We start from the raw sequence: 24,612 nt of genomic DNA on the forward strand, positions 1-24,612 counted from the left end.
TTGTTCAGGCCTTGATTCAAGTATCATCTTCTCAGTGAGAACTTCCCTGGCCACCTACCTAAAATTTCACACACCCTCTTCCACTTCATATTGCTCTTCCCTGCCTTAATTTACCCCTTAGCATTTAGCACTTTCTAATATTATCCAACATGTTCCAAGCAAATAGGGAAAGAAGTAAGACATTAAGGGATGTGTACCTGGACACAGAAACAAAAGAAATATAAGCTGTAGGAGAAAGGGAAGGTTGAGTGTCTGGACTCTGTCTGCAGTGAAATTGAAGAGTCGTATAGTGTGGATAGAATGACACCGCTGGGAAGTCAGGGTTGTGGTCAGAGTGTGACTTTAAATTAAGATTTAAGAGGTTATTTATTAGATGAGTTCCAAATGATGATGAAATCAGGATAGGGGCAGGAAAAGTTACTTAAATAGAATATGGGTGACGGTTGTAGGAGGAACATGAATGAAGAAATTTTAAAGATGGGTTTTGAAGGGCTCTGGACATTGCCCAACAAGCTGGTGGGACTTGGGGTAAAGGAGAAGATGTGAATTCATGTCAGAGCGTCCATCTGTTGGTCAGAGCTGCTTGATGGAAAGCCCTTGATTACCATTCTCTGGCTTCTTCCTGTGATCAAGGAAGAGATCGGTTGGCTTTCCCCTGTCTGGCCCTTTTGCCTGGTTCCCTTCCGTGTGTGGGTTTCAGGTGGCCACTGTGGAAGTGGGAAGGCCTAGAATGGTTTGAGGAAAACAATCTAAATAGAAATCTCATTATATATTGCTCTTCCTTGCCTTATTTTAACCCTTAGCATTGAAGAAGGGATTGGCTCCTTAGATGTATAGTTTCTTATTGGGATCAGCAGCCTATGTAGTTAGTCTTGAACTTCAGAATTCCATGGCCTTTTAAAGAAATAGTGCTTTTGTTTTTGATGTTGTTTGCTTGTTTTTCGCCTACCCTCAAGTGAATATTTTAGGAACTTAGAATGTGTTTTAGTTTAAAAATCTAATGTTTCACCTACACGTCTCTATTCTTTACATTTTTGTTGCAAAGGGGCAAATTTGCAACCTTTTGTCTTATTTGCTTTGATGGTTCCATTCACATTGCTTAGAGAATATTTTCTTCCACTTCTAAGTAAAGCAGTTGTTTTTATGTGCATTTCTTTCATTTGCTAACAGCTGACTGGACAGCACTTGCACTAGTGCCTGACTTTCCTTCTGAGCTGCAGTCATTTCCCGCCTCTTTGGTATTATTGTAGTGGGAGAGTTTTTGTTTGTTTGGGTGTTGCTGTTGTTTTGTTTGTTTTTTAAGCTTTTGAATTGATATGTGGTAAAATAACTACTTGGTTGGCAAGAATTGAGCTATTTACCGACCATTTTCTAGACTTACGGCTTAACGTATAAACAGCTTAATTTTTGAAGTTGGACTTAATGCTGATTTGCTTTGTTTGGATTTGGGGTGGTGGTGATACTACTATTTCTACAATTATTTCATACTGCAGAAATAAGGAATAATGTTAGTATCGCTTTGTAGATTTCTTCTATTTGTACATTACTTATATAGGGTTTCTGTGCCCTAATATTCTGTGAGACTATTTTGTATGTATGTTGGTCTCTTTACAAAGAATTCCTCGGGGCCGAAACCGGTTTGGCTCAGTGGATAGAGCGTCGGCCTGCGGACTCAAGGGCCCCAGGTTCGATTCCGGTCAAGGGCATGTACCTTGGTTGAGGGCACATCCCCAGTAGGGGGTGTGCAGGAGGCAGCTGATAGATGATTCTCTCTCATCGATGTTTCTAACTCTCTATCCCTCTCCCTTCCTCTCTGTAAAAAATCAATAAAATATATTAAAAAAAAAAAACAAAAACAAAGAATTCCTCGGGAAGTTTTGTGAGGCCTCCATAAGACCAGATACCAGAAAGTGTAGGGGAAACATCAATGCTATGTTATTTGTTTGTTTTTTAATCCTCACCCGAGGGTATTTTTCCATTGATTTTTTTTTTTTTTTTTCAAACAGGGCAAGCAACTTGGTTGCCTCCCAGAAAAATACCTGGGAGAGGGAGGGACATCTTTCCATTGGTTTTTAGAGAGAGTGGAAGAGAGAGGGAAAGACAGAGAACTATAAATGTGAAAGAAACATCAATTGGTTTGATGTTCTGTTGTTTATAGGACATCATAAGGAGAGGGGAAATAGAATTATTTGAACTCTGTTAACATATGAAAACATTCAGATCTGTAAAGAACTTTTGTGAGTTTATTTGAGCCAAACTGTCAACAATTGTTGGTAAGCAGAAGCTCAACAAATTGAGATAATGCTCTGAGAATGGTGGTTTTTCACCTATTTTATCATCAAAGGTGGAGATGTCAGTGGGTTACAGGAAATCCATTGGTGATAGATTAGGGAGGGAAAGCAAAGCCGGGGAACCTCTAGGATTGGATAAAAAATGAAATGATAGACACCATGCTTTTACATAGGTGGGTACAGGATAGATAACAGTCAACAATTAACATGATAACAATAACAATGAGGGAATTTGTAGTCTCCGCCCTGGTGCCGTTTGTTGTGCCCAGAGGGGTCCAGAAAAAGGGAAGTTAAAAGTAACCCTGACTTTCCAAAGTTATGTTATCTTAGATTCAAAAAGACAGTAGGCTCAGTAAAGATCTAAGTTTATCTTTGTCAGGAGATACTGGCCTAGGACATAACAATCCTATATAATAAAAGGGTAATATGCAAATTGACCCTAAAGGCAGAATGACCAGAATGACGCCTTGACCAGTCACTATGAGGTGCACTGGCCACCTCTCGACTCCGATCGCCCTATGGCGAATGGGGAACCGGGGGTGGGTGACAGGGGATGCTGGCAGTGCCAGGCCAAGGCCCCCACTCCAAGGGTCGCCCCAAACAGAGGGCAACCCGAGGCAGGGGTGGGGTCGGCGAGCCAGAGGGAATGGCCAACCTCTTGGTCCCTCCCCCTGGCTGGCAGGCTCCAAAAGCTCAATGGCGAATGGGAAACCGGGGGTGGAGGGCGGGGCCGGCTGTGGGCAGCCGGGGAAGATGGCCCTGATCACAGGCCAGGCCTAGGGACCATACCCATGCATGAATTTTGTGCGCAAGGCCTCTAGTCCACTATAAACTGCTTTCTAATTAAAGGTTTTAATTTCAGACCATCCTTTGTGGTTATGTTAGGTCTCTTGAGTTTGCAAGGCCACCACGCAGGCCTTCCCTGAGTTAGCCAGGTTAGCATGTGGCCCCTTTTTGTCCACAATGCTTTTGCTTATAAATTTAAAATGTAACTGTTTAATCTAGAGTAGGCATTAGTGTAGGTTTAATCTTTGATTAGAAAGTGAACTATTTTTTTAGTTGCTTATTTTTAATAACAGATTTTAAGATCCTCGGGTTAAAAGAGTTACAATTTTATAGTTGGAAGGGATCTTAGATGTACTGTCATGTCACATGTTGGACTGGTATTTCCCTCATTAAAAGTTAGAATCTGGACAAAAAAACACCACACTGAAAGCAATCCAGAACAAAGGTGGAGCAGTATCCATTAACATGGACAGGTGAATAAGTCAGCTATTTTGCTGCCATTGGTTTCCTGAGCATTAACTCATTGGCCTGTGTTTTTAATTGTTGCATTTATTTTTTAATTTGGCTATTCACATATTTTCTTCCATTTGAATCTTTAGTAGTATGCATAGGGATCTTAAGTAAATAGTTCAGAAGTGCAAAAGGTGGTTTGAGAAACGGTGAATATGAACTTGGTGGAAGATTTACAGATATCCTGAAGTGTCTAACTTATCTATCCTTCTCTTTTAGGAAACTGAAAATGGCCATTCAGCTATGCTAGGTCTATAATGGGAAGCATCACAGTTCGATATTTCTGTTATGGATGCCTTTTTACATCTGCGACCTGGACGGTTTTGCTTTTTGTTTATTTCAACTTCAGTGAAGTGACTCAGCCACTTAAGAATGTGCCCATCAAGGGGTCTGGGCCCCATGGGCCATTCCCCAAAAAATTCTATCCCCGTTTTACCCGAGGTCCAAGTCGAATATTAGAATTACAGTTCAAAGCAAACAAGATTGATGATGTGATAGATAATCATATTGAAGATGCAGAAAAAGGCAACATGAAATTCTCTTCTGAATTGGGTAAGTGTATTTGATTTTTGCTAGCAGCATGTCAGTATTTAATCATTGGAAGTTTAAGTTTTAATTATTCTTTAAGTCGTGTGTTGCTCAGGGGATCAGAAATGTATCATTTTCCCCCCACCAGTTTATTTTGTTCATGAACTAGCTGAGGTCTTTATGATTTTTGTAGAATTAGAGGGGAGTTATATTCTAATATGTCCAATTCAGACTTCAGTACTTTATGAGGACTTGGGAGAAACTAGTAAGGTCCAGAATAGGAAATGAGAAATTAAGTGGTTGGAAAGACAGTGGAACCTATGGGGAAGGATTTTAATTGCTATTATTATTTAATATGGGAATATGTTTGACTCTAAGATATTTTGAAAGTCACAAAATTAGTTAAAACAACATAAACCACTGGGTTGAGAAATAATTTGAGATTACTTATGTTTAATTTCTGCTTATACGAATTAAGTTGCTGTAAATATTTAATAAATATAGAATTTTATAAAATCTGAGTATAAAATAGAAGCCTTTCTCTTCAAAAATTCTGTTCAAGTTGATAGCAAGAATCGACTGTATATGTTTTTGAATATTATAATTCTCGAGTACTGGTTTTAGCAAACTTTATTTTAAGGGATAAATGAGCCATTTTGGTCTTCTTTAAAACTTAAAAGGAATTTGATCTTATCATGGAAGCATAAATTAGTATTTCAAGAAATTGAAAGATAGAATGTAAAGGAAATATTAAAACATTTTTGTATCTTAGTTCCAAAAAAATAAAATCAGTTTCTAGGATTTAATGATTTTTTAATACATGAAGTTAAAAGTATTTAAAATGATATGAGGAAACAGAAGCTAATACTTCAGTTTTCATAAAATACGTCTTCTAATCTTTTTCAAATAGCCATGTAGACATTTTAAGAGTATTAGTGGGAAAAATTCTTATTCATAGTTACTTTGGTAAAACTTTTATTCAGAAGTAATGTTGGGTTTATTATATTTGCCTTAGAAAGAAGCAGCGAGAGAATTGTAGCTATTTGAAGTGACAAACCCAAATTGCCTCACTGAACAACTAAATTCTCAAAAAGATCCTAAAGAATACACAAAAATCTATTACAGCTAATAAATGAATTCAGCAAATTTACAGGGTACAAGATCAACATGCAAAAAACAGTTGTATTTTTTACAAGTTGGTAGCAAGAATACTATCCAAAAGAATAAAATACTTAGGAATAAATTTAACTAAGGAGGTATAAGATTTGTACACTGAAAACTACAAATCATTGCTGAAAAAAATAAAAGCAGATCTAAATACGTAGGTTTATGGAGTGAAATACTAAATACTGTTAAGATGTCAGTACTACCCAAAGCCAATCTACAGATCAAATGCAAACTTTATTGAAATCCCCACAGCCTTTGTTAAAGAGATGGAAAAGCTGATTCTAAAATTAATGTGGAGCCTGTCAACATAAGGAAATGTTCAAACATGTAGAAATCCTATCTGAGAAAGAGAGAATATGCTAATTGATCCTCACACCATCGCAAAGATGGCGGCGCCCACAGCCAATAAGGAGGGAATATGCTAATTGACTGCCCTGCCCTCAAACATGGCGGCATTCACAGCCAATAAGGAGGGAATATGCTAATTGACTGCCCTGCCCTCAAACATGGCGGCATTCACAGCCACAAGATGGCAGTGCCCAGTCCCCTCAGGCCCGCCGGGGTGGCAGGCATGCTCCATGCACCTGCCTCCGGAGTCCCCCAGTCCCCTCAGTCCCCTCAGTCCCCCAACCGCTCAGGGCCAGCCCAAGGCACAGGAAAGCTTCGGATGGCGGCTGCCCAGCCGCCCAGGGCCGCCCGAGACTAAGGTAACCAGGGCTGGCCAAGGCTTGCGCTGCCGGCAGTGGCAGCAGCAGAGGTGTGATGGGGCATCACCTTCCCCTGATTGCCAGGTCGCCTCCCGCCCCTGAGGGCTCCTGGACTGTGAGGGGGCAGGCCGGGCTGAGGGATGCCCCCTCCAGTGCATGAATTTTCATGCACTGGGCCTCTAATCTGTATATATAAAAGCCAAGTGACCAGAACAATGGAACGACCGGAACAACCAGTCACTATGAGGCGCACTGTGGCGGCCAACCAGTCCGATTGGGGCCCCGATTCTCTCAACCTTCCACGGCCCCTCCCCCTGACCGGCCAGCCTGGCCCCCGAGCATCCCCCATCCCAATCTGCAACTGCCCATGGCCCCTCCCCTCCACCAGCCCAACCCAGATCGGCTCCCATTGGGGTGGGCAGCCAGACCTCATAGTGCACGAATTCATGCACCGGGCCTCTGGTGTTTTATAAAAATTTATTTGAGCCAAAAAGAGGGATCAGGATCTCAATGGACGGAGATAAATGCTTCTAAAAATAACAGTTTGCAGTGTCTTTTATGCATTAGAAATTAAGGAGGGAATGTAAGAAAGATTACATAGAGGTGGAAGAAAAGCAATAACCTTGGTTGTAGGTCCTTACTATTCATCACTTTGAATATTTGCCACTCCCTTCTGGCCTGCAATGTTTCTGTTGAGACAGTCATATGGGTGCTCCCTTGAATTCTTGGTGCTTTTAAGATTCTCTCTTAGCCTTTAACCCTTGGTGTTTTCATTATGATGTGTCTTAATGTGGGCCTCTTTGGGTTCCTCTTGTTTGGGACTCTCTGCGCTTCCTGGACTTGAGTCTATTTCTTTCACCAGGTAGGGAAAGTTTTCTGTTATTATTCCTTCAAATGGATTTTCAATATCTTGCTCTCTTTCTTCTCCTTCTAGCATCCCCAGAATGCGAATGTTAGTATGCTTGAAGCCAGAGGATCCTTACACTTTCTTCATATTTTTTGGATTCTTTTTTCTTTTTGCTCTTCTGATTCGGTGTTTTTTGCTTCCTCATATTTCAAATCTTTGATTTGATTCTCAGAATCCCCTATTCTACTGTTGAATCCCTGTAAATTATTCTTTATTTCACTTAGTGTATGCTTAATTTCTGAATGGTCCTTTTTTCATGTCTTTGACATTCTCACTAAGATCCTTGAAAGTCTCATGAAGATCCTTGAGTAACTTTATAACCGTGGTTTTGAATTTTGTATCCAATAGCTTGCTGGCTTCCATTTCTTTCATTTGTGACATGTTTCTTTGTCTCTGCATTTTGGCTGTATCTCTGTTTGTTTCTATGTATTAGGTAGAGCTGCTATGTCTCCTGGAATTGTAGAATGGCCTGTGTAGTAGGTGTCCTGTAGGGCCCAGTGGCTCAGCCTCCCCAGTTACCTGAGCTGGGCACTCTAGGTGCCTCCCTGTGTGGGCTGTGTGCACAGTCTTGTAGTTGAGCCTTAATTGCTGTTGGCATCACTGGGAGGAGTTGACCTTCAAGCCATTTGGCTGTGAGGACCAGCTGCGACTACAGAGAGAAAGCTGTTGTTCAGGAAACATCCCTGTGGAGCAGGACTTGGCTTTAGTAAGGCTTTGGTGTTCTCTGAGTTTGCCCCCATGAGTGTGTCACTTGTGGATGTGTAGAGTTGTAATCTGCTATGGTCTGAAGCTGTCCACCGGGTGCACTGGCTCTGGGGCTTCCAGGGGGTAACACAGCAGGAGCTACAGAGGGATCTGCAGAGGGCTGCTATTTTCTATGTGTATTGGGCTTGGAGGTGCCTAGGCAAGGCCCAGCTGTGAAGCAGGACAGGGTGGGTACTAGTGCTGGGTGTAGGGCCTTTTATTGATGGGTTTGGGGCACACTTTCATCAGCTGCAGCTTGTTTGAGAGATTTAGCAGTCTCCAGAACAATCTTGAAAAAGAACTACGTTGGATGACTCATATGTCCTGATTTCAAAACTTCTGCAAAGCTATAGTAATCAAAACAGTGTGGTACTGGTGTAAGGACAGACATAGATTAGTGGATGGCTGATAAATATAAAATAAACCTATGACAGCTGTGGTCAATTGATTTTCAAAAAAAAAAAAAAATGTGCCAAGGCTCTAGCTGCTTTGGCTCAGTGGATAGAGCATCAGCCCTTGGACTGAAGGGTTCCGGGTTCAATTCTGGTCAAGGGCACATACCTTGGTTGCAGGCTTGATCCCTGGCCCTGGTCGGGGCATATGCGGGAAGCAGCCAATGGGTATGTCACTATCTCTCCCCCTCCTTCCACTCTTAAAATCAATGGGAAAATATCCTCAGTTGATGATTAACAACAACAAAAAGAAGGTGCCAACACAATTTAATGGGGAGAGAATAGTCTTTTCAACAAATGGCATTGAGACAACTAGATACTCACATGCAAAGGAATGAAGTTGGACCCTTACCTCATATCATATATAAAAATTAACTCAAATTGGATCAGACCTAAATGTAGGAGCTAAAATCATAAAACCCTTAGAAGAAATCATAAGAATAAATCTTCATGACCTTGGATTTGGCAATGGTTTCTTAGATATGACACCAAAAGTACAAGCAACAAAAGAGAAAAAAATTGGACTACATCAAAATTAAAAACTTTTGTAACATCAAAGAATACTACCAAGAAAGTAAAGGAGACAACCCAAAAAATGGGTGAAAATGTTTGCAAACATATCTCTAACAGGGGTCCATTATCCAGAATATTTAAAGAACTCTTAAAACTCAAGAATGAAAAGACTAATAGCCCAATTTCATAGACATTTCTCCAAAGAAGATAGCCAACCAGCACATGAAAAGATGTTTTACATAATTAGTTGTTACAGAAATTCAAACCAAAATGAGATACATCCTCTAGGATGGTTATAATTTTTTTAAAAGAAAAGTAATAAGTGTTGGTAAGGATGTAGAGAAACTGGAACCCTCAGATACTGCTGCTATGAATGTAAAATGGCGCAGCCACTGTGGAAAAGAGTTCCTCAGTAAATAAGCATAGAATTACTGTATGACCTAGCAATTCATTCCATTCCTGAGTATATACTCAAAAGAATTGCAAATAGGTGTTCAAACAAAAATTTGTGTACAAATTGTTTAGCAGCATTTTTCTAAATGGACAAAAGGTGTAAACAACTCACATGTCCATCAGCTGATATGGAAGGACAAACAAAATGTGGTATAAATACAATGGCATATTACTCAGGCATAGAAAGAAATGAAGTTATGACATGTGTATGCTATGACATATGAAGTTATTGTGAATCTTAAAAACATTGTAAGTGAAGGAAGGAGAACCCAAAAGGTCAAATATTGTGCGATTCCTTTTATGTAAAATGTCTAGAATAGACAAATTAAAAAAGACAGAAAGAGATTAGTGATTGCCAGGGGCTGGAGGAGGGAGGAAAGGGGAGTAACTGATCTATGGTGATAGGGTTTCCTTTTGGGGTAGCGAAAATATTCTGCAACTTGGTAGTTGTGCTGTTTGTATAACTGAAAATGCACTAAATATCACTAATGGCAAATTTTATGTCTACCTTTGACTATAATCCAAACTGAGAAAACCCCTACTGAATCCTCCTATATAATAAAAAGGTAATATGCAAATTGGCCATCACACCCTCGCACAAGATGGCCGCCCCCATGAGGTCACAAGATGGCCACCACAAGATGGCTGGCAGGGAAGGGCAGTTGTGGGTGATCAGGCCAGCAGGAGAGGGCAGTTAGGGGTGACCAAGCCAGCAGGGGAGGGCAGTGGGGGGCACCAAGCCAGCAGGGGAGGGCAGTTGGGAGGGACCAGGCCTGCAGGAGAGGGCAGTTAGGGGCGAACAGGCCGGCAGGGAAGGGCAGTTGGGGGCAACCAGGCCTTCAGGAGAGGGCAGTTGGGGGCGACCAGGCCGGCAAGGGAGGGCGGTTGGGGGTGATCGGGCCGGCAGGGGAGCAGTTAGGTGTCGATCAGGCTGGCAGGGGAGTGGTTAGGGGGTGATCAGACTGGCAGGCAGAAGCGGTTATGGGCAATCAGGCAGGCAGGCAGGCAGGCAAGCGGTTGGGAGCCAGCAGTCTTGGATTGTGAGAGGGATGTCTGACTGCCAGTTTAGGCCCGATCCCTGTAAACGGGCAGTTGGACATCCCTCGAGGGGTCCCAGATTGGAGAGGGTGCAGGCTGGGCTGAGGGACACCCCCCCCCCCCCCCGTGCACAGATTTTGTGCACCGGGCCTCTAGTTCCTTTATGAGGAGAAGTTAATTTAGAAGGACTTAATGTAAATCAGTATAATAATAGTTGAATGTATACTGATTTCTGAATAAGGCACTGTCAACAATCGGAAAAGAATCTGCAAAGTACACCTTAGAAAGATTATCAACAATAAAACTTAAAAATAGGTATTCTGATTTAATCAACAGTTATAAAATTAATAGAAATAACGCCTCTGGCATGTTTTTTTGTTTTGTTTTTCTTTTCTGGCATGTTAATTAATTGAAATTTGGCTGTAATTTTATTAGTGCAGGGGAAGGGATAAACGAAGCTAAATTAACCCCCTGTTTTTAAGATCTACCCTCTTAGCAACTTTCAAATGTATGATACGGTATTCTTCACTGTAGTTATCATGCTATACATCACATGTCCAGAATTTGTAACTGGTAGTCTATACCTTTTGATGAACTTCACCCAGTATCTCCATCCCCCCTTCCCATCTCTGCCAACCACAAATCTGATTCCATATACCTGGTGGGGCAAAAGTAGGTTTACAGTTGTTCATATGGAAAATAATACTACAATAAATAATGCAAGAATACTGTGTTTCACGTACTCACAACTGCAAACCAACTTTTGTCCCACCCTGTATAAGTGAGATTCATACAATATTACGGTATTTGTCTTTCTCTGTCTGATTTATTTTAGTTAGCATAATGCCCTCAAAGTTCCATCCACGTTGTTGAAAATGGCTGGATTTCCTTCTTTATTGTGGCTGAATAATACTCCATTGTGTGTGTCTGTATTTACACACCGCATTTTCTTATCCATTCATCTTGTTGATGGGTACAGAATGATTTTTTTAATATGGAATAATTTCTCACCAAGAGGTTTGTCTATATTAGGACATAATTTTTTCAGTATTCAATATGAGATAGTTCTTTGTATTATATTTGTTGAACCCAGGACTATTTATTGAAGATCTAATTTGTGCAAGGCACGTAGGTACTGGGTATCAAGCAATTTTTATTTCTTTTGTTTTGAACATAACCAAAGCCTTTGCTCTCATGGAGTGTTCATTCTTACACAGAATGCTAAAAGAGCTTTGTTCTTTTGTATTTAACAAAGGATGTGCTCCAACTTTAAACGTTCCCGCGAGAATGTGGATCGAGAGGTAGTGTTTCCCAAGGTGGATATGGGGGCTCCAGTCACTTGGTCAGATAACTGAGGAGGAACACTGCCTTCTGCCCCCTCCCCTGACATCTGGAGAATGATCACGTCACCATTATTACAGGATCGGAGTTCTCCTGCCACAAAAGAAACTACTTGACTTTTAAAACCTAGCTTTTCCCTGACTTATTTGACCATAGAATCCTTTTTTTTCTTTCTAACATCTGTTAATGTCCAGTGGAATTAGTTTTCATGACCAGCTCTTGGGAAGTGCTGCTGCAAGGGAGTCATTCTTTGAGGAGAGGCTAAAGGTTTGACATGGGAAAAAGGAAGCAAAAGGTCAGGGTAAGATTTTGGGCAGAATATTACAGCAGGGACGTTAAATTGAGGGGACCTGCGGAGGGCTTTCTTACTGATGCTGATTAAGCCTGGAACCAATGACTTTTTATAGAAAAGTTCATTAAGCCTTTTTTAAGGAAGGGGCTTATGTAAGAACTTGTCTGTAACTGGGGCCTGTTGAGTCTATATGGCTTCAATAATTACTGCTTTTATGGAAAAAATCATTAAGTTTCCTTTTTTCTTGGTCAGAGGTAAGTTTTTCTTTTGAACACATTTTTAAGATTATGACTAGTAAGACGGTGTCATTTATGGTTAAGTTGCACTTGCTTTTTGAGCTGGACTGATACAAATTTGGCTTTAACCTCAATTTACTTTTTCAAAAATGGATTGAGAAACATGGCTATTATATGGTTATAAGAGTTTAAAGTCAAGATTTTCTTTCTTTTCTTTTTTTTTTAATTTCTTTATTAAGGTATCACATATTTGTCCTCATTCCCCTCAAGATTTCCTTAAGATCATAACATAACAGTAATTGTAATCTTTTGCAGATTTCATGCACTGACTATAACTTCACTCTTTTGCAGGTATGATTTTTAATGAACATGATCAAGAGTTGAGAGACTTGGGGTATCAGAAGCATGCCTTCAATCTCCTTATTAGCAACCGCTTGGGCTACCACAGAGAGGTGCCAGATACCAGGAATGCAGCGTAAGTTCCTTCTCGGGTTCTGCTGATCAGTTTAGTGACCCAGTGCTGTCAGTACCCGTGTAAGAAGCCTGAGGGTGGAGTTCATACTTTGCAGTTAGGCTTTGTTCCGGATACTGGATAACTCCAGCCAGATTTCCACTCTGATGGCACTTGAATCCGCAGGGTCTGAGACCGTCCCAACACAATTCTAGAACTTGCTGTGTCCCTTTTAAAAGTTAAAATAATGTGGAGAAAGATGAGAGGGGCCAACTGTATGCAATTATATAACCTTCTGAGCATAAGTTTTTTTGTTTTGTTTTATCTAAAATATTTTTATAGATTTCAGAGAGGAAGGGAGAAGGAAATAGAGATATATCAAAGATGACAGAATCATTAATTGGCTTACTCCTGCACTCCCCCTACTGGGGATCAAGCTCGCAACCCAGGCATGTGCCCTTGTCTGGAATCAAACCCAGGACCTTTCAGTTCGCAGGCCGACGCTCTATGCACTGAGCCAAATCAGCTAGGGCCTGAGCATAAGTTTTTAAAAATGTTAATGTATTCCTTTTTGCCATGAATCCAGTAAATCAGTGAAGAATTTGACTCATTGGCTCACTTCTGTTTTCATTATTTTAGTTTTGTCAAAGGCTTTTCATTCTTACTAGAGGCCCGGTGCACAAAATTCGTGCACGGAGGCGGGGGGCCCTCAGCCCGGCCTGCTCCCTCTCGCAATCCAGGACATCCCTCTTGCAATCTGGGACCACTGGCTCCTAACCGCTTGCCTGCCTGCCTGCCTGCCTGATCACCCCTAACCGCTCACCTGCCTGCCTGATCACCCCTAACCACTCTGCCTGCCTGCTTGATCACCCCAAACTGCTCGCTTGCCTGCCTCATCGCCCTTAACTGCTTACCTGCCTGCCTCATCATCCCTAACTGCCTCTGCCTCAGCCCCTGCCACTGTGGCTTCATCCAGAAGGAGGTCCGGAATGATGTCTGGAAGGTTGTTCGGCTATCTGGTCTAATTACATATTAGCATATTACACGCTTATTATTATAGATAGTTGGTCAGTCATTCCACATACAGATTATTTGAGCACCTACTGTTTGCTAGACACTGTATTAGGCCTCAAAAATAAACAGAATAAGACATTTTTGGGTTCACAGGCCTTCAAGTCTAGCAGGGGAGATAAAGAAACAAATAATTGTAGTAGCACAAGAATGATGGCCATGACGGAAACTAGTGAAATGGGGCCCCCAAACTTGAGTGGTCAGGGAAAGTTTCTCAGTGATGACAGCAGTGATGCAAGGGAGTAAGAGGACAGACTGAGGCATAAAGGTATATAGTTTGTCAAAGGGACCCAAATGGTTCAGTTCAGCTATAGAGGCAGAGTGGCAAGAGGCTGGAGTAGACTGGGCCCAGCCAATGGAAGGGCTCTCGATGCTGTGCAAAAGAGCATGGAATTCTGAATTTGATTCTGTAAGTTGGTGGTTTTGTTATTGTTGTATAAAGCCACCTAACTGTTAGGTACTTGCTTGGAAGCTCTTCCATTATCTTGATATATATCATAGTTTACTCAAATGTTTTTCTATTACTGAGTAAAAAATAAAATTTTCAGAAACAAGTTTTATATTTCTTTTTCCTTTTCGAGACCTCATTGAGGAGAAGCTGAATATCAACTTACAAGTGCTGCATTAAAAACTTTCAATGAGCCCGGCCATTGTAGCTCAGTGGTTGAGCGTCAACCTATGAAGCAGGAGGTCACGGTTTGATTCCCGGTCAGGGCACATGCCCAGGTTGTGGACTCAGTCCCCAATGTGGAACCTGCAGGAGGCGGATCAATGATTCTCTCTCATCATTGATGTTTCTATCTCTCTGCCCCTCTCCATCTCCCTTCATCTCTGAAATAAATAAAAATATATTTTAAAAATACTTGCAGTGATTTTATGTAACCTATGTACCAAAAAAGAAAAAAAATAAAGTTTTTAAAATGTTTAAAATAAGCAGAGTAGCACATATCAGAGAAAGAAGTTATTAACAAATGTAAAACTCTTGTAAGAAACCACATTGTTTCCTTAAATGCTTTTTAAAAAATTGTTATAGTGCAAGGAAGATGCAGAATAAGGTCTTAATTAAGGTTTAGTGAATAATAATGTAAAACATTTGAGCCTTTTAAATTGTTGGAATTTTTCTCATTCATCTTTGCAGATGTAAAGATAAGGTATACCCTACAGATCTGCCAGTCGCTAGTGTTGTTATTTGTTTCTACAACGAAGCCTTGTCTGCTTTGCTGCGGACTGTGCACAGCGTCCTGGACCGCACACCAGCCCGGCTTCTCCATGAAATCATCCTTGTGGATGACAGCAGTGACTTTGGTAAGGAATGTTGTCACTGGTAATGTAGGATCTAGGCTGTTGTTCCCTGTGGTATTGACATCATCAGCAAGGCCGACCCTTCAATACGTGGTGGATGGGAGAATCCTATGCATGCAATTGCAATGGAGCCAACCACAAATAAATACCTGTCCAAAGATTATGGGATAATTTTGAAGAAATTGCATTACCTTTGTAATCTGTTCACAAACTGTGCTACCTAAACTTGGCCCTTAAATTTTTTCCCTTGGCTTACCTTTTAAAAAGAGCAAACATAATACTCAATGGGAAAAAGCTAAAAGCATGTTCCTTAAGATTGGGAACAAGACAAGTATATCCACTTTCACCACTTTTCTTCAGCTTAGTATTAGAAGCCCTAGCCACAGCAACTAGTCAAAGAGAGATAAAAGGCATCCAAATTAGAAAAAAAAGAAGTAAAACTATCATCTGCAGAACCCTCAAGATTTCCCCTAAAAATTACTAGCACTGGTAAATGAATTCAGTAAAGTAACAGGATATAAAATCACTATTCAAACTGGTTGCATTTTTATACACCAACTAGAGGCCTGGTGCACAGATTTGTGCACTGGTGGGGCCCCTCGGCCTGGCCTGTGCAGATTGGGGTGAAACTGGCTCTCCGACATCCCCTAAGGGGTCCCAGATTGTGAGAGGGTGCAGGCCAGGCTGAGGGACCCCACCGGTACACAATTGGGGCCGGGATAGGACCGCGGGAGGACTTCAGGACATATCCAGCCCATCTCAGCCAGTCCTGATTGGCCAGACCCCCAGCAATAAGCTAACCTACTGGTTGGAGCGTCTGCCCCCTGGTGGTCAGTGAGCATCATAGCACTGGTCGAACGGTTGAACAAATGGTCACACACACAGCATATTAGGCTTTTATCCTACTAAAGGCCCAGTGCACTCGGGGTGGGGAGGGCCCTCAGCCCAGCCTGCACCCTCTTGCAGTCTGGGAGCCCTTGGGGGATGTCCAACTGACAGCTTAGGTCAGCAGTCGGACATCCTTAGCGCTACACGGAGGCAGAGAGGCTCCCGCCACCCACTGTGCTCGCCAACTGTAAGCCCGGCTCAGGGCTTCTGGCTGGCAAGTGCAATAGCGGTGGCAGGAGCCTCTCCCACCTCCTTGGCAGCACTAAGGACCCCTCCGGGGCGAGCAGGCCTAAGCCAGCAATCGGACATCCCCCGAGGGGTCCTGGATTGCGAGAGGGCGCAGGCCGGGCTGAGGGACCCCTCTCCCCCCATTGCAAGAATATCGTGCTTCGGGCCTCTAGTATAGGATAATGAACTATCAGAAAGAGAAATTAAGAAAACAATTCTGCCCTAGCTCATTTGTCTCTGGCTAAAGCATCGGCACGTACCTCAGTTGCAGGCTTGATCCCTGGCCCTGGTCCGGGCATGTGTGAGAGGCAACCAATAGATGTTTCTCTCTAAAAATCAATGGGAAAATGTTCTCAGGTGATATTTAACAAAACAACAAACAAAAAGAATACAATTCCATTGGGATTTGTTCCAAGATGGTTACACTTGCAGCCTCCCAGGACCAAATTGGAATTACAGGTATATTACAGAACAGTCATCCTGAATAACCAAAGGAAGACCAGCTGAACAGAAGTCTTATAACTAAGGATATACAGAGGAAGCCATGTCGAGACTGGTGGAAATGGGAACATGAAAAGGGAAGAGATTGAGTACAGATTGGTAGTCACAAATGAGTCGTGGGAATGTAAAGTTCAGCATAGGGAATATAGTCAGTAATATTGTAATAACTAAGTATGGTGCCAGGTGGATACTCAAATATTTAGGGGCTACTTTGTAAAGTATATGGTTATCTAACCACTATGCTGTATACCTTAAACCAATACATAATAATATTAAATGTAAACTGAAAAAAGAAGCACATGCTATCTGTTGCATTTTTGGTGATGTAAAGATTGATCAGTTCGTTTCAGTATTCTTACCTTGATTCACCCACATTGTAAATTTTTCCATTCGTCTTTTACCTAAATTTTATTATATTCATGTGCTGGTTTTTTTTAAAAATCCCATTTACAATTGCATTAAATTTATTCCCCATACCTAGGAATAAATTTAATGAAGGAGGCCTGGCTGCAGTGGCTCAGTGGTTGAGCATTGACCTATGAACCAGGAGGTCATGGTTCGAGTCCCTGACAGGGCACATGCCCGGGTTGGGGGCTCAATCCCCAGTAGGGGGTGTGCAGGAGGCAGCCAATCAATGATTCTCATAATTGATGTTTCTATCTTTTTCTCCCTCTCCTTTCCTCAATAAAAACCAATAAAAAATTTTTTTTAATTTAATAAATCTTTATTGTTCAGATTATTACAGTTGTTTCTCTCCCCCCCCCCCGCCCCCATAGCTCCCCTCCACCTGGTTCCCATCCCACCCTCTTCCCTTACCTCCATCCCACTGTCTTCATCCATAGGTGTACGATTTTTGTCCAGTCTCTTCCCGCACCCCCCATACCCCTTTCCCCCTGAGAGTTGTCAGTCCACTCCCTTTCTATGCCCCTGATCCTATATAATAAAAGCCTAATATGCAAATCGAACAGCAGAATGACTAGCAAAACGACTGGTGGCTATGACACGCACTGACCACCAGGGGGCAGATGCTCAACACAGGAGCTGCCCCCAGCCCGCAGGCCCTAGGCCAGCCAAGGCAGGTGCCAGTGGGCTCTCCCCGCCGCCATTACCCCGCTGGTCACCCCGAGGTGACTGGCAGTGGCAGCAGCAGGGCTGGCAAGTGGGCGGCGCCAGGCTGGCCAAGGCAGGTGCCAGCAGGGACCCCACAGATCAGCCCTGATCGCCCGCAAGGCCTAGGGACCCTACCCGTGCATGAATTTCATTCACTGGGCCTCTAGTTCTATTATATTCACCAGTTTATTCTGTACATCAGATTTTTAATTCACTTGATTTTTAGATTCACTTGTTGATAGATATGTATTTGTTGTTCATAATTTTTTTAAATTACTTTATTGATTAAGGTATCACATATTTGTCATCACCCCCCCCCCCATTTCCATCCCCAACCCTCCCCCCCCCTCGCATGCCCCCATCCCCCTGTTGTCCGTGATCACTGGTTCGGCTCATATGCAAGCACACAAGTCCTTTGGTTGATCTGTCTCCCTTGTCCCCACCCTCCCCTACCTTCCCTCTGAGGTCTGACAGTCTGATCAATGCTGTTCTTGTTCTTCAGTCTATGTCGTTCATCTTTTCCCCTAGATGTGTTGTTCATAATTTTTATCTTTGTGTTTTTCTTCTTTGTATTTCAAATCTTTGACTTGATTCTTACGTTCCTCTAGTTTGCTGTTGGGTGTCTGTATAATATTTTTTATTTCAGTCAGTGTATGTTTAATTTCTAGTTGGTCCTTTTCCATATCCTCGAGGGTCTCTCTCATATCCTTGAGGGTCTCACTAAATTTATCGGCCTTTTCTAGGAGATTCTTGAAAAATCTTATAATTGTGGTTTTGAACTCTATCTGCAGTTGTTTGTTTTCCTCCATTTCTTTCGTTTGTGATCTGTTTCTTTGTCTCCGCATTTTTGCTGCTTCCCTGAGTTGGTAGGGTAGCTTTGTGTGCTAGGTGTCCTATATGGGCCAGTGGCTCAGCCTCCCCAGTTACCTGAGGTGGACACTCTTGGTGCACCCCTTTGTGGACTGTGTGTATAGCCTTGTTGTAGTTAAGTCTTGATTGTTGTTGGTATCAGTGGGAGAAGTTAACCTCCAGGCCAATTGGCTGTGAGGATCAGCTGTGTCTACTCCGGGAGACAGCCTTATGAGACAAGACTTGCAAAATTGCAAAAGCCTCTGTGCTCAGCTTGGATGGGGCGGAGTTTCAGGGTGGAGCTGACAGCCTTGGCTTCCCGTCAGCCCTGCCCTATGAGGTTCCTGGGACTCAGTGTCGCTCAGTGTCCCTCGGTACTCGCTGCAAGCACCTCTGAGAGAAAGGCGCCCTCGAGTTTCGCCCGCTGCCAGACAGTCTAGTCTCTTCCCCAATGAATCTGGATTCCCAGATTCTCGCCCAGAACTGGGGTTCAGTGCAGTCGGAACTGGGGTTCAGCGCAGTCCAGAGCTTTAGTCTCCTTCCCGCTAGGGCAATCTAGTGGCACAGTCAACAGTCCGTCCTCTGTGCGCATTCACGTGTGTGCCTCCGGAGCTCTGCCTTTCACCGCTCCCCAGAGTTTCCGCCTTATAGCCCAGATTCCCCCAGTATGAGCCTGGGTCCCCAGGGTCTCGCCCGGAACTGGGGTTCAGTGCAGTCCGGAGCTTTTATCTCCTTCCCGCTAGAGAACACCAGCCAGGCACTCAGCCGCCCCGTCCTCTCCGGCTCCGTCCTCTCTGCACGCGCTCACCCCTGTCTCCGCACCTCAGGCTTTTACAGCTCCTCTGATTTTCCTTGTGGTTTTCTCTTTCCTTCCTGTTGTAGAATTTCCAGTCAGTCAGCTTTCCTGTGGTTCTGGATGATGTCTGTTTTGTCTTTTAGTTGTATTTTTGATATTGTTGTGCGAGGCTGCAGTTTAGGTGTTTACCTATGCCGCCATCTTGGTTTCTCTCCTTTATTTCAAACCAATAAAATTTTTTAACTAAGGAAGTAAAAGACCTGCACTTGGAAAATTATAAGACATTGAGGAAGATACAAATACATGGAAGCATATACTATGTTCATGGATGGGAAGAATTAACATCGTTAAAATGTCTATACTAACCAGAGCAATCTATATATTCAATGCATTCCCTTTCAAAATACAAAAGGCATTCTTCACAGAACTAGAACAAATAAACCTAAAATTTATATGTAACCACTAAAGACCCTGAATAGCCACAGCAATGGAGGAATTATGCTATTGGATATCAAACTATATTACAAGGCTATAATAATCAAAACAGTATGGTACTGGCATAAAAACAGACACATAGATCAATGGAACAGAATGGAGAGCCCAGAAATAAACTCACATTTATATGGTCAGTTTATGACAAAGGATGTAAGAATATACAATGGGGTAAACACACTCTAGTCAATAAATGGTGTTGGGAAAATTGGACAGATACATGCCAAAAAAATAAAGAACTAGATCACCTTACACCACTTATAAGAATAAAACTCAGAATGAATTAAAGACATAAATGTAAGACCTGAAATCATAAAACTCCTAGAAGAAAACATTGGTAGTAAATTCTGATGTTGCTCTTAGTAATACATCTCCTTGGGCAAGTCTCCTCGGGCAAGAGAAAGAAGAAAAAATAAACAGGAGTACATCAAACTAAGTTTTTGGCACAGCCAAGGAAACATCAACAAAACAAAAAAGCAACCTACTAAGTAGAAGTTACCCCTGGAAGGTCCTAAACTAGTAAAAGGCATATTTATTGCTGCTATTATATAATTTTTGGTAGGGACCATAGATGTTGTTTCTCAGTTATTCTGGAGTAAGACATGATAAATTACTTTTAAACAAAAGACATATACATCTCATTTTGTTTGTTTTAAATCTGATTTATGTGCAATCAGTGGAACATTGACTCGATATTCATTTTCAAACATTTTTTATGCAAAGCATTGTACCAGTTTGCTGTCAAAATACAAATAAGTGTATTACTAAGGTAAGTATTTCTCGGCTGGTATTCCAATTCCTACCCTTCATTTCTTTCCCTATTTTCACCTTATCAGATAAGTTACAATCTTCTTTTAAAATAAAACAAGATTCTATATTTACTTGACAATTTGTTGTTGGAAGTACCAGATACAACCTTAGAGTAGCTATGAAATGTCTTTATATGTGTCTCATGTGGTTTGAATAACTATGGGAGTCTTTATTTTCAGATGATTTGAAAGGAGAATTAGATGAATTTGTCCAAAAACACCTCCCTGGAAAAATTAAATTAATAAGAAATACAAAACGTGAGGGACTAATTCGAGGAAGAATGATAGGAGCAGCTCATGCAACAGGTATAACTTCCCATTGGGTGTTGTCGGTGGGTGCTGAGTGATGAGGGCTGTCCTTGGTGCCTTTCCGCATTCTGCAGAGGCCTGAAAAGTGGTTCCTACGTGGGCATTGCCAGCGGGAGAGAGGAGGTGGTTCAGTTTGGGAAAGGCCTTTTCAGAACTCCAACCCTGGTGTCCCAAAGCACAGACTACAAGGAGGTGAACTCCAGAGTCCTCAGGCCTATTTCCTAAAGCCCCTATTGTTAATTACTGCCCCTCCAATGTATTTGCATCTTCTTCACTGTCTATCCCTCTCCATTCCTCTCTCTCTGGAATCAATAAAAACATATTTTAAAAGTTGACTTACATAATTATAAAGACATTTTCTTTAAAAATTTCCTCTTGTAATTTTCCTAAGTCCATCAAGGAGAAAGTCTACATTGGTACCACTGTATTTTTTAAAACTTTCCAGCTTACACCTGTCTTGACCCTTTTAAAAACAAGTAACAGGTATCAAATTCAGAATCTTCTGCTGAACATATATCTGGTTAGTCTTCAGTTACATTATATTGGTACCATTGTATTTCTTCTTATGGTTACCTCTGTGTAAGATTGGTGATCCTGATTGTCATTTCTGATCTTGGTAAAAAAATGTCCTTTTAAAATAAATTCAAGTTAAATGAATTTACTTAAAGATATTAGGTACATAATACTGCATGTATGCATGGGTATGGCCCCCCAAAAATCATGAAGGTAATTTATTTAGGTACTGCTGCCAGTTCAGTCAGGTGATGTATTTACATGGCATAAAATATAACTACTACCCTCCCAGCCCAAACAATTAAACCATTAGTTTACTCCAGGTCAGAAACAGGGAAGTCTTTCAGCTAGGAATTTTGCCTGGAATGTACTGTTATGATTGAGGGACACATAGAAATCATATTCATAACTCTTTAAAAAATTTAGACATTTTTAACTCCTCTTGATAAATGTGAGTGGAATGAGGGTTTCTTTGATAAAATCTTTGATAACTTCCTGGTCATTCCTAGCAGTTAAGTGATAATCTGATTCATCAGATACCATTTTTATTCTAAAGATTTACCTATGAAATGTATCGCTATAGATTTCACACGAATCACTTAAAGCAGCGGTCGCCAACCTTTTAGACCGCATGGACCACCAGTGGTCCCCAGACCACCGGTTGGCGACCGCTGACTTTTAAAGCACCAATATCATCCCATTTCAGTTAATGATAGCAGAAATACCACAGGCAAGAACATTCTCTATGATGACAGTGAGTTAGTCATATAATTCTGTGTCTGTGAACAACCGGGTGAAGACGCAGAGAGCATAAATACAGCCGGTGTCATTAAATACGGAAAGGCAGAATTTCCCCCCTGTCCATCATCAGTCAGTGCCAGGTGAAGTCAATTAAATCAATGTTCCTTTAAGAAATGTATTGATAGTTTTTCTTAATTCTATAAATGTTACTTTTTTCAATTTAACTAAATGAAGTAAGATTACACATAGTCACATTGAACCTGAGACTGCCCCCAAACTGGCTGATATCTGACAGATCATAATGAAAAAAACTAAATGGTCATTGGTCTCTGAGAAATAAAGCTCTCCATAATATGTTGTAACAATGCAGTGTTTCGAATGGCATAATTTTGCCATTCCCCACAAATACTCCATAATTTTTATCTTGTTGCTTTCAGTAAGTCTTTGAGTAGAATTAAATAGGAGAAAAGTCATAAGCCTTGAATTCAATCTGCATATGACTGCAGGCTACATGGAGAGTTCTCATTTTTTATTGATTTGCTTCAGTTCGAGTAGGTTTAAACAAAAAAGCGGGGGAGAAGAGTCTAAAAAGGAAGTCCCCACTAAACCCAGCAAAGGGACGGGGTGTGCCGGAGGAGAGGTGGCGGTGAGATGAATTTGTAAAGCTGTCGTTGGCCTCCTCAGGAGAAGTCCTGGTGTTCCTGGACAGCCACTGTGAAGTGAACGCGGTGTGGCTGCAGCCCTTGCTGGCGGCCATCCGGGAGGACCGGCGGACAGTCGTGTGCCCGGTGATCGACATCATCAGTGCCGACACTCTGGCCTACAGCTCGTCCCCTGTGGTGCGCGGAGGGTTCAACTGGGGACTGCACTTCAAATGGGACCTTGTCCCCCTTTCCGAGCTCGGAGGACCAGAAGGAGCTGCTGCACCAATAAAGTAAGATTTCTCCTGTGCATTAGAAAATGACCACCAGTACTTCTTCAGGAGAAAAAACCTTTTAAAGATAAGTCCTTCTTCTTTGCAAGAAGCAAAAGTGTTGGCTTACTTTGCCCATTAAATTCTGAGTGCTGCCCAGTTGGTGTGGCTCAGCAGTTGAGTGTCGACCCAGGAACCAGGAGGTCACGGGTTCGATTCCCAGTTTGGGCACATGCCCAGGTTGCAGGCTCGATCCCTTAGTAGGGGCATGCAGGAGAGGCAGGCGATGGATGATGATCCTCTCTCATTTATGTTTCTGTCTCTCTCTTTCTCCCTTCCTCTCTAAAAATCAATAAAAACATTTTTAAAAATTCTGAGTACTTATTGAATTTTACGCACTCTACCAAGTCCTAAGGATTTATGAATAAGACATTGTGTGCTGCTCTCAAGGTTTTGTGGCTTAGTGAGAAAGGCAGACAAAATCAACAGTATCCTGGGATAAGCTTGGAGGGCACCTTGGGAGTACCCTTTGTGCTATGCAGGTTTACTAGTACTATCTTCAGTTCTTTGCTAGTATGAGTGGTGCTATGAAGAATATTTGATACATAAGCTTTTTTTACAACCAGGAGTTGGATGTTTAGATTTTTAAAATTTTCAGCCTTTTTCTTTTTCTAATATATTTATTGAAGATGTTAAATTATCTTCTAATGGCTTTAGCTGCATCCCACAAATTATACATCATTGTTATTACCGTATTTTCTGGTGTATAAGACGACTGGGCGTATAGAAGATTTTCCTGGGTTAAAAAGTCATCTTAATACGCCAGAAAATACGGTATTTATTTCAAAATATGTTAATTGTGATATCTTCCCTGACTCATAGGTTATTTATCAGTGCATTTATAATTTCCCGACAGGGAGGTTTTACAGTTATTTATTCCTCATTTAATTACACTGTGGTCTGAAACCATTCTGTATGATTTTAATTCAGTGGAAATGGATGAGATTTGCTTTATGGTTTAGCATGATTACTTTTTGTAAGTATTCTTTGCCTGGGAAATTTGTATTTTCTGCAGTTGTTAAAGATGGGATTCTATATCAGTTTGGTCAAGTTTATTGTGTTACTCAAATATTCTATATTTTAATTTTTAATTTACATGTTCTATCAGTTATTGAAAGTGGTATATAAAATTTCCCACTACGATTGTTTCTCATAGTTCTTTATCTATTTTCTTCATATATTTTGAGGTTCTTTTAATAGATACATGAAAGTTTAGAATTATTAAATCTTCTGGTGAATGAAGCCATTTGTCATTATGAATTCTTTTATTTTATACTTTTAAAACAGTGAAACTTTGCTTTGGTCAGTATTTTTTCTTTGTATAGTTTTCTTCACCTTTGCTGTCAATCTTTTTGTGGTCTTATATTTAACTAGAGTCCCAGTGCATGAAATGCATGCATTGGGCGGGGAGGGGTTTCCTCAGCCCGGCCTGCACCCTCTCCAATCCGGGACCCCTCAGGGGATGTCCGACTCGCAATCCAGGACCGCTGGCTCCTAATTGCTCGCCTGCCTGCCTGCCTGATTGCCCCTAACCACTCTGCCTGCCTACCTGTTCAGCCCTAACTGCCTCTGCCTGCCGGCCTGATGCCCCCAACTGCCCTCCCCTGCCTGCCG

General features: G+C 41.7%; 1 protein-coding gene across 1 annotated transcript in view; it reads left to right on the top strand.

The window, feature by feature from the left end:
* Nucleotides 1-24,612, top strand: part of GALNT11 (polypeptide N-acetylgalactosaminyltransferase 11) — a 70,734-nt gene that overhangs the window by 32,931 nt on the left and 13,191 nt on the right. The window contains exons 3-7 of the mRNA XM_028135568.2: nt 3,807-4,139; nt 12,317-12,440; nt 14,626-14,792; nt 20,643-20,768; nt 22,710-22,959. Coding sequence (XP_027991369.2) covers nt 3,845-4,139; nt 12,317-12,440; nt 14,626-14,792; nt 20,643-20,768; nt 22,710-22,959 — 962 coding nt within the window. The 5' untranslated portion in view covers nt 3,807-3,844. The remainder of the gene's footprint in view (nt 1-3,806; nt 4,140-12,316; nt 12,441-14,625; nt 14,793-20,642; nt 20,769-22,709; nt 22,960-24,612) is intronic.

Source organism: Eptesicus fuscus, chromosome 14 (assembly GCF_027574615.1).
Source record: "Eptesicus fuscus isolate TK198812 chromosome 14, DD_ASM_mEF_20220401, whole genome shotgun sequence".
NCBI lineage: Eukaryota > Metazoa > Chordata > Mammalia > Chiroptera > Vespertilionidae > Eptesicus > Eptesicus fuscus.